Source organism: Crinia signifera, chromosome 12, assembly GCF_055691185.1.
Source record: "Crinia signifera chromosome 12, ASM5569118v1, whole genome shotgun sequence".
NCBI classification, from domain to species: domain Eukaryota; kingdom Metazoa; phylum Chordata; class Amphibia; order Anura; family Myobatrachidae; genus Crinia; species Crinia signifera.
Genome location: NC_139228.1, coordinates 28,721,042 through 28,732,233, shown reverse-complemented (window position 1 = coordinate 28,732,233; position 11,192 = coordinate 28,721,042). Strand labels below are relative to the sequence as shown.

At 46.6% G+C, this 11,192-nt stretch overlaps 1 protein-coding gene across 4 annotated transcripts in view; it reads right to left on the bottom strand.

Annotated features, from left to right (window-relative positions):
* The window catches only part of LOC146050559 (receptor-interacting serine/threonine-protein kinase 2-like), a 75,626-nt gene continuing 64,434 nt past the window's right edge, over positions 1 to 11,192 (bottom strand). Inside the window, exons 13-14 of one of the 4 annotated variants that reach the window (XM_083167628.1) lie at positions 1,237 to 1,267; positions 1 to 892 (exon numbers count right to left, since the gene is read on the bottom strand). In XM_083167628.1, the coding sequence (XP_083023754.1) occupies positions 633 to 892; positions 1,237 to 1,267 (291 nt within the window). In that variant the 3' untranslated portion in view covers positions 1 to 632. Of the gene's footprint in view, positions 893 to 1,236; positions 1,268 to 2,964; positions 3,060 to 11,192 lie in introns of those variants that run through there. The other 3 variants (XM_083167626.1, XM_083167630.1, XM_083167629.1) reach the window with 3 other exon arrangements.

Sequence of the window (11,192 nt, the reverse complement as noted above, 5' to 3'; positions counted from 1 at the left end):
TTATATAACAAATGTGAGCAACGCTATCATTATGACTGTGATTGGCATACACATTCTCTCACTTTCCTCAGTGCGCCCTTTACACAAATATGCAAACGCAAATGACGACCATAATACGCCAACGTTGCAAAGATGCAATCCGACTTCCACAGTCTAAGCCACACTGCACATGTGCAACAATGGTTGTAATGAGTATTTTATTGCAAAGCGATTAACAGATAGGTAGTGATTGTGGGTGGTAACAGAGAAGGGGGGCGGCTTAAATGCAGGTTGTTTTGGGAGCATATGACAACTTGCAACTGCCAGCGCATGAGGTAGGAAGGCCCTGCTCGTGAGAACTTGCAATCTAAAGATAATGTCTGGTATATTATAACTTGCTGCCCTCAAATAAACATATTATTGCTGAACACACTTGACTTGGGATGTGGGATGGAATTTGATCAGCGATGGCAGAGAACGGTTATCAGTTTCGGCTTAGTGTTTGTCTTCCTCTTCAAAGTATGAAAATATTTTTGAGCATTTTTTTCCACTCAGTGGTGACACTAAGACAGTGTAAGGTCAGGTAGTGATAAAGTATCATGTTCCATCTGTCTTCTCCTCATCCAGGGCCAGCTTAAGAGGTGAACATAGTCCTAGTCCTTCAGCGATCTTATCAGCAAGGGATGGTGATCCTTTATGAGCTGTAGGAACTGATGGCAGATTTCCTTTCCATTCCTTATGATCATAAGCAGAGTATTCCTGACGTGTTCCTGGGTCCAATCTTGCTGACTGCCAGGTTTCATCTCTTCCATTGTCTCTTCTGTTATTAAACCTCTGGAATAGAAGTCATTTAATATAAGGCTGAGGTTGGGTTTACTGCTAGCAAATTTAGGAAATTTTGATCGTAGAAATCTTGTGGAGGAGAAAACAGTCATCAATACTTTGATATGGCATAAACATATTTATAAAAGTGGTATTGAGGAAATTAAAAAAGTATTGGTGCATATTGCAGTGGCACATGCAAGGGGGGTTTGACCCACAAAAGCACCGCACATTAACCTTCATCTCAGTGATCAACAGTGGCGGCTGCTGTCCATGGGCTGTGGCACAGGCCACATACAGGAGGAGGGGTGGGGCTAACACATATATACACCTGCAATGTATGGTTGTGCTACATTTTGGCTATTGTGTCGGTGTGAAAGGACTTCTACAGGTAGATACTCAGGTCATTGGCTTTGGGGGGAAAATATTTCTTACCTTCTGGATCATGCGCTTCTTCATTGTGATCCTAAATAATGTAAAAAAATATATTTGGATAACGATATTTATAAGAGCTTGGTAAATATGGTAAGGGGCATTAAAGGCATCAATATGATAGATATCTATACCATCATACTCCCCAAGTTTGTCAGGAATGCACTCTTTATTATAGAGTTTAACTTGGGCCTTATACCCCAACCCTGACCTTATACCTTGCACCTTATTCCCCAACCATAACCTCATACCTTGTGCCTTTTCCTCCAACCCTGACCTTTTACCTTGTGCCATATACCCCAACCATAACCTCATACCTTGTGTCATATATCCAACCATAACCTCATACCTTGAGTCATATATCCCAACCATAACCTCATACCTTATGACTTATTCCCCAACATCATACCTTGTGCCTTATACCCCAAACCTGACCTTTTACCTTGTGCCATATACCCCAACCATAACCTCATACCTTGTGCCTTATACCCCAACCATAACCTCATACCTTGTGCCTTATACCCCAACCCTTAACTTATACCTTGTACCTTATACCCCAACCATAACCTCAAACCTTGTTCCTTATCCCCCATCCCTGGCCTTATACATTGTGCCATATACCCCAACCATAACCTCATACCTTGTGTCATATATCCCAACCATAACCTCATACCTTGTGTCATATATCCCAACCATAACCTCATACCTTGTTCCATATACCCCTACCATAACCTCATACCTTGTGACTTATCCCCCAACCTGACCTTATACCTTGTGCCTTATACCCATACTCTAACCTCATACCTTGTGCCTTATACCCCAACCTCATACCTTGTGCCTTATACCCCTGTAGCCTATAGCCCTGCAAAAATCCACCTGGAAGTTCCACTGAACACTCCAGGCACACATGCCTAAGCCTAAGGACATTCCAGTAAATGCTCTGTTCCTCCTGGAGCCAGTAGCCTTACCCTTTGAAGTAACATTATTACCGTATATCATGTATGTGTTGGAGAGAGGGGATTCCCAGGGCTGGCACAGGAAGGAAAATGTACATCCTTCAGTAGTGTCTGTGTAGTCGATGTGCAAATGTACCTGGCTTCTCTTTGCAGAGTGTGTTATTTTGTGAACCACTGGGCAATACTCAGGTCCTAGAGATCAATTATGGGCAGTACTGCTCTTGAGTAGACTGGACTGGATTCCTAGTACCAGAATACATTGACGCTCTTGGTCGTTTTTGAGACAATGCTTAGCTGAATAATAGGAAAACCACATGGAAGACTGGATAAGCTGTTGTAACACTCGGAGGGTGGGGTGGGATGATTCGATTGGGGACATTGCTATTTAGTGATGGGACAGTAAGGTGGAGTTGGAAGTGAGGCAGATGGACAAATAGAATTAAAGAGACATGGGGCAGTAGATGCAGAGAGCAGTACATTCAAGAAATGGTTTATTTGGGATGAATTAGATGACAATAAGTTTTGAGATGGAACAGAAGGTGCCAGTGGAGAGAAACAAACCTAAGGGGTTAACTAAGTTCTGGAAGCATTGATAATCCAGGATGAGATAGAAAGCAATGTAGGAACCAAATCTTCAGTAACAGGAGAGAAAGAAAGTGGACAGTGGCATTGAGAGGGTAGATGTACTAAGTATCACCAATCTCTCCACAATTTCTCAATTTCTCAATAAAAATGTATATTGGAGAAGGTAGATGTACAAGGGTTAACCAATTACCTTGTGCAATGACATAAACTGACTGGTTGCTTTGACCAATGACTTCACTTTATAGCTTTAGAAGACTCGGAACTTCTCAATGGTGTACATTTCGCCTATGAAATAGGGCATTGTTAAACTTAATGGATATAGGGTGTCATAGTGGGTGTGGATCGTATTGCCGACCCGACTTAGGTCGGCAGTCATTCGGTCAACAGGCAACTAGGTCGACAGGTGTCTAGGTCGACATGGGACAAGGTCGACATGGGTTTAGGTCGACAAATGTGTTAGGTCAACATGGTTTTTTTAACTGTTTTTTTTTACCCGAATGTCGACACAGTCGACATGGACACAGTTGGAAGTCAACCGCAGCCCCTCACATCGATCGCTACGCTTCGGGCACACTATTTTATTCTACCACAACGCCCTAGTGGAGCTTGCAGCAGGGCCCTCCTACCTCCAAGTCTGTCTGTTGTTACCCAGGTTGTTCTATCACTGTCTACTATTGTAAAGCGCAACGGAATCTGCTGCGCTATATAAGAAACTGTAAATAAATAAATGGTAGGGCATGAAATACCGCCTGCCAGCACGTCGGCTCAAAAAACAGACAATACGACCGTATCCCATCATAGTAGTGAGTAGAAAGTACTGTATAGTAAGAAGACAAGACTTTTTGGACAGCAGATACCAGTCAAGGTCAATGAAGGGAGAGAATTATTGCGCACACTAATAATTTTTGCCGGAATTACAGTGCATCATCAAGCAGGGATGGGGGGATGGGGGGATGGGGGGGGGGGGGGTGAGAGGACATTGCATACATTACATTGAGGACATTACATGTAGGGAACACATACCCGCCGAGCTGCACAGCGCCTAGGCAGCCATCAGCGGCGCCACTGGTCGTTGCAGCAGTCGGTAGGTGACAATATGAGCAAGGATAGTACAATTTATCACACAGGGGACACATACCCGCCGAGCAGCACATCGCCTAGGCAGCCATCAGCGGCGCCACTGGTCGTTGCAGCAGTCGGTAGGTGACAATATAAGCACGGACAGAACAGTTTGTCACACAGGGAACACATGGAAAAGAAAAACCTACCCGCCGAGCAGCACAGCGCCTAGGCAGCCATCCGCGGCGCCACTGGTCGCTGCACCAGCCAGGCAGGTAACACACGGGGGTTACATAGCTGAGATGCACAGTTCCTTGGCAGCCATTTGCGGCGCCATCTTCCTGTAGGAGAAACCAGCGTGGGGGATGGAGTGGTGTGGGGGAGTTGGGGGGGGGAGGGGGCAGAGAGAGTCACTGGGCCTGGGGAGAGACAGTGAGGCCTGGGGCTGGAGTTGGGCCCTCCCTGAGCTGAGTTCCACGCCGCTGCCACTGATGGACTGATCCCACCTCCTCCTTCATTGGGTGGGTGACGCCGCCCGGTGCCGATGGGGGGGAGCGAGCTGTGCGCCTGCGGCAGGGTCCCATGCCGCATTCTGGACGCTGGGGGCTGAGCTGACACGTGCAGCCGTCCAGAGCCGGGCCGGGTTCCCCTCCTCTTCACCGATTCCGTCTCCTCAGTGCGGGGGGGGCCGTGGCGGTGTCCTTGTAGCCGGCTGTGCGCCGGGGGCTGGGCTGACGATGGTGCCGATGGGGGAGGGGGGCGAGCTGTGCGCCTGCGGCCGGGTCTTATGCCGCATTCTGGACGCCGGGGGCTGAGCTGCGTGCAGCCGTCCAGAGCCGGGCCGGGTCCCCCTCCTCCTCGCCGCTTCCGTCTCCTCAGTGTGTGGGCCGTGGCGGTGTTCTTTGGCCGACTGTGCGCCGGGGGCTGGGCCTGAGCCACATCCAGAGCCGGGTCTCCCTCCACCATGTCCCTTCCGTCTCATCTGTCTCTGCGGTGCGGGTGCTGTGGCGGTGCCCTCTCCCGGTCGGGGGGGGCTTCTTCTCTGCCCTCTCCCCTTCATCCTCCCCCCGTCCACGGGGCGCCCTTTCTCCGGGGGCCGAGGATGGAAGCTCCGGTGGCCAGGAGCTCGCATGCATGCGACCATCCCCGGCCCCCACCGGAAGCACATAATAATGTTACAGAGACTGAAACACTGAAAGAGTAATGGTGCATGAATGGATGGTAGTTTGTAGCACAAAGGTCTAGCATTGCAGAGTACAGTACATAGGAAAGTAGAAACTGTGGGGGGTTGGATGGGGAAATGTTCTCACTAGCCAGAAGCACGTGGGTCAGAATGAGGATGGGAAGGTTGGTGAGTGTATAGTTGCAGTAAATAGGATTTTAAATACCTACCGGTAAATCCTTTTCTCGTAGTCCATATGGGATACTGGGGTTCAATACTATCGGGATAGAGATCCTCCGCAGGAGAGACAGGCACATAAGATCTTTCAGTGTGGGTGTACTGGCTCCTCCCTCTATCTCCCCCTCCACTAGTCAGTTAATGAAAAACTGTGCCTAAGGAGAGCAAAGTATATGAGGAGTAAACATGGAAATGTGGTGAGATTCATACCAGCACACCATAACAAAAGTAACAAAATAGGTGAAGAAAAAACCTATAAGAACACCCTATGGTGAAACGTCATACTTTATATATAAATAACATATATATATATATATATATATATATATATATATATATATATATATATATATATATATATATGGCAACAAGTAAATTCAGGAACGTCACTCTGTTCAATAAGGCAACAAGCCAATACAAGAACATCACTCGTTCAATAAGGCAACAAGCCCAAGAAAGCAAGGTAACTACCTGCAGCAGAAAAATCCGCACTGAGGCGGGCGCCCAGTATCCCATATGGACTACAAGAAAAGGATTTACCGGTAGGTATTTAAAATCCTATTTTCTCTAACGTCCATTATGGGATACTGGGGTTCAATACTATGGGGAGGTCCCACAGCCACCAGAACGGGCGGGAATGTGCTTTAACACCGCTTGCCCAAACTGGGAATCCTCCCTGGCCAGGGCATCAAATTTGTAGAACTTTACAAACGTATGCTGCCCCGACCAAGTAGCAGCTCTGCAAAGCTGTAAGGCCGAGACTTCTCGAGCAGCCGCCCAGGAAGTCCCTACCGACCTTGTCGAATGCGCCTTCAATGAGAATGGAATCGTCAATCCAGCCATCCCATAGGCATGTTGGATAGTGGTACGTATCCAACGGGCAATAGTCTGTTTTGATGCTGGTGCACCCTTCTTCTGTGCATCATAGAGTACAAACAGACCATCCATCTTCCGGAACCTAGAGGTTTGCCTAACATAGACCTTCAGGGCCTGAACAACATCCAGAGAGGCAGGAATCTCTGAATGAGCCAAACTGGACGGGACCACAATCGGTTGGTTAATGTGGAAGGCCGACACAACCTTAGGCAAGAAATGCGGCCTAGTCCTCAACTCCGCCCTGTCGCCATGAAAAACCAAGTAAGGGCTCTTGCAAGAAAGGGCTCCTTCGGACACCCTTCTGGCCGAAGCCAAGACCAGCAGGACCACAGTCTTCCACGTAAGATACCGTAAATCGGCCTGTTCCAATGGTTCAAACCAGCATGATTGTAAAAAGTATAAAACTACATCCAAGTCCCATGGCGCAGTGGGCGGCACAAAAGAGGGTTGAATTCTTAGTACCCCTTGAAGAAAAGTCTGGACCTCAGGTAAGGCTGCCAGTTTTCTTTGAAAAAATACTGACAAGGTCGAGACCTGGACCTTTAAAGACCCCAGCCGAAGCCCCAAGTCCAAACCTGCTTGAAGAAACCGCAAAAAATTGCCCAGTTTAAACACCGCAGGTGGTAGGTCCTTTTCCTCACACCAGGCCACATATCTTCTCCAAATGTGATGATAGTGGGAGGCTGTCACTGGTTTCCTGGCTTGGGTCATGGTGGATATGACCAAGGAATCCAGCCCCTTGTGTCTCAGGATCTGCCTCTCAACCTCCAGGCCGTTAAACAAAGCCGAGGTAAGTCCTGGTAGCTGAACGGTCCTTGAAGAAGAAGAGCTTGCCTGAGAGGCAGGCGCCAAGGGTCTTCCACCAGCATGGCCTGAAGATCCCCATACCAGGCTCGCCGAGGCCAATCCGGTGCCACTAGGATTGCCTCTGCTCTTTGGTTTCTGATTCTTTTTAACACCTTCGCCAGCAGCGGAAGCGGGGGGAAGAGATATACCAACCGGTAATCCCAAGGCCAAGTTAGGGCATCCACTGCCTCCGCACAAGGATCCCTTGTCCGAGAGCAGTACCTAGTGACCTTGTGGTTCCTTCGAGAGGCCGTGGGGTCTATCTGTGGGGTCCCCCACAGATCTGCAATGGCATCAAATTTCTCTTGATGCAATTCCCATTCCCTGGGATGGAGGTCGTGGCGGCTGAGAAAATCCACCTCCCAGTTGTCCACTCCCGGTATGAATATGGCGGACAACGCCAGAATGTTTTGTTCCGCCCAAGAGATGATCCTGGCCGCTTCTCTCATGCATGGCATGCTCCTTGTTCCTCCCTGACGGTTTATGTAGGCGACCGTGGTCGCATTGTCGGACTGCACCTGCACAGCCCTGCCCTGGAGCATGGGAGCAGCCTTCAACAGGGCGTAGTAAACCGCCTTCAATTCCAGCCTGTTTTTTTTTTAATTGAGTCTTTATTTATATTTTAATCATGTAAAAAACACAAAACAGACACTAGTACAATACAGACGGAGTTTGCTTTACAGTAATTAGTCCACAAGATCATTACGGGTGACTTAACAATCGTGTCTACCCACTTCGTACCACAGAAAAGAGGAAAAAAAAAAACACATACCAAAACAGCATACATATTATGAACGTAGAGCATATTTTTACCATATTTCATATATAGACACAACCTATTGGGAATACTATTTTCTGCTAACCTAATTAAGGAGGGTCGTTATAGCTATTCTACCAGGCCTAGGGAGAGAAAAAGTAACCAGGATTTTCATAGGAGCATGAGGAGGCACGCTGAGCACCATATAACAATTTGTCTATGATGATTGATTTTGGTGACATTGCGCATTAGAAAAAAGATTTGACTGCCCATCGGTCCAATTTATATGTGTATTACTACACCCTTCAATAAATACTATGTACCCCATAAACGTGCTAAGTTGCTTAATTGCCTACCACATAGGACTAGGAAAAAGAAACACATTAAAGAAAGAAGAAAGACATAACACTTATTAAGAAGAAAGGACGCTCAAGGAGTCCCAATATAGTGATCTAATTGTCCTGTCGAGCAGGACTGTTAGTGAAAGTTACCGTGAACATTAATCAGTGAGGGTATATTGATTTGATCTGCCCTTTATTCAGACCTAGCCGAGCAACTTGTATACCGATCCGGCTAGGTAAATAGGAAAAGTGTAAGTACATAAGGATCTCGCCAATGCGAGGCCTCCCTTAGTGACATACTCAAGGAAAAGAGAAGATCGAAACAGGACATATACATGGTCTATCCTTTAAATTGATAGAATGATGATTGATACCAGGGATTCCAAATTGAATAGAATATAGTGCTACAACCATTTGATGCATAAAAAAATTCATGTTCATATGTAGTATTTACGAGATTTACCCATTCAGAAAAGATCGGACCGTTTTGAGCCATCCAATATCGCGCTATGACCACCTTGGCCAGCGCCGCGAGGTGCGTTAATAAGAGGCACGACTCTAGGCATCTTTTCTGCTTGCCAGATCCCCATTATGAGATTAATATCCGTGGGTGCCACCTTTATCACCCCCATATCCATAATCACCTGGCTTTTCCTATCCCAAAAACGGTCTACACAGTTACAGGATCTAATAAGATGCCAGAAAGTGGCTCCATTCTCGCCACACTTTGGACAGTCGTCTGTAACCGAGCCTCTTATCTTTTTTAGTCCGATGTAATATGTTAAACTGGACTTGTTGGACTCGGATAGAGTCCGTTGCCTTCTTTGGAGATGCTAGAGCTAACTGCCAGTTGCTCTCTTTTATATCGGGGATATCTATAGCCCATTTCTCCCTTAACTGGCAAAGCCCGTCGTCGGGAGCAATAGCAGATAATTACTTGTATAGTTTCGAAACCCCTTTCCGAGGTGTGATTTTTCTTAGCTGTACCTTAATGGGCGTCTCCATTAACCACCCATCTTTACCACTTCAATAGCTATTTATGGCACTTCTAAGCTGCAAAAATCTGTAAAACATTGATTGGGGCAATGCAAATTCAGCCTGGAGTTGAGTAAATGATTTAAAAGTCTTATCTTGAAATAGCTGGCCTAGTGACCCTACTCCATACTGGGCCCATAGTCTCCCGCCTTGTTGTCTGGTTATCTCCCTAGCTGTAGGTAATAGGAGAAATGATGAGTCTGGATCCACCCCCTGAAACTTCTCTATACTACAGGCCGCTCTCCAAACTCTGACAACCTGTGATACAATGGGAGGATAGTTTCTGAGACTTGAACTGGACACCAATATTTGTAGGAGCATAATACTAGGATCAATGCACCTGATCAGCATGGACAATTCTGAGGACTGCTCTTCCGGCTTGACCCAGGACCTGAGATCTAACATTTTTACCTCTTGAACTTTGGAAGGGCCAAACCGCCATTATCTCGGTTTCTCCAAAGACTCGCTATTTTAACCCTAGGGCGCTTACTACCCCATATAAATGACGAGATAATACTATCTAGGTTTCTAAAATGCTCATCCTTGATGTAAATAGGGGAGTGTTGAAGGGGGTACAAGATTTTGGGGAGAACTACCATTTTAATCAGGTTCACCCGCCCCTGTACCGATAGGGGAAGTTTGGCCCAGCCTAAACTTTGTCTTTACTTCCTGAATCACCGTTGTAATATTATCTTTCAGAAAGGCTTCTGTTATCACTGAGACCCTTACCCCTAGATATTTAAAACCCGAGACTTTTAGCAATGGTACGTCTAGCCTGCTATTACACCCACTTTCATCGCCTAACACCAACAGGTGCGACTTACTCCAATTTACCGTAAGCCCTGACAATGATCCGAATTGATTCAATGAATCTATAACAATGGAGAGGTCTCCATTTGGGTCCGTCATCCCAACCAACAAATCATCGGCATAAAGAGATATCAGATTGTATCTCAAATCTCTCCCCGGGTCGTAATGGTGCAGCTTCGATCTCAAAAGACAGGCTAGGGGTTCAATCGCTACCGCGAATACCAGCGGGGACAGAGGACAGCCCTGCCAGGTGCCTCTGAATAGGGGAAACGGCTGTGAAGTATGCCCGTTAATGGATACTCTTGCCCTAGGGTTCTTATAAAGCAGCCTCAGCCATCTGACAAATCCTGGTCCGAACCCGAATGCTTTGAGAGTGCTCCATAGGTAGCCCCAATAGACGGAATCAAACGCCTTGTTCGCGTCGAATGAGGCTACCGCGGCATTCAAGCCTCTCACGTTCATATGTTGTATATAGGAAAAGACCCTTCTTACGTTGATCGTGGTAGATTTCCCACGCATGAACCCTGATTGATCAGGATGTACAATGTCCTGAACCACGTTACTTAATCTATTTGCCAATACCTTTGCAATTATCTTTGCACGGGAGGCATTAAAGAGATTGGTCTATATGAATCGACGCTAGAAAGGTCCTTGCCTTTCTTAGGGATAAACACAATAGACGATTCGACCATAGAGGAGGGCAACTCGTCCTCTGACATCATCCCCTGACAAAGTGCGACGATCCGGGGGACCAGGATTTTGTCAAATTTTTGATATGCCTCTCCTGGCAGTCCATCTAGACCGGGGGCTTTACCTAGGGGCAAAGATTTAATTACATTTTCCACTTCTACAGAGGTAATTGGCGCATCTAATAGGCTCTGGGTGTCTGAGCCAATTACGGGGAGATCCAATTCTGCGAAGAATTCCCTCAAGTCCTCCTTGCTTGCTTTCTGGGCAGATTGATAGACTTTACTAAAATGGGCAACAAACTCTTCCACTATATCGGGAGTAGATGTCAAAATTTCTCCTTAGTCGGTCCTAATACTCGCTATAACATTAGACGGTCTATCCATCTTAAGTAACAGGGCCATAAACTTGCCCACTTTATCTGACCCAGCATACCAGTGGTGAGAGTGAACAAGCAATCTACGAGAATTTACTTCCTGCAGATATTCTAACCACTCTGTTTGCTTCATTTGCCATTCCACCCTATCTAGTTCGAGATTACTAGCCTAGTAAACCCTTTCTAGTTCCATAGACTGCACCTGAAGATTGCGCACTTTCTTTCAGTGCGC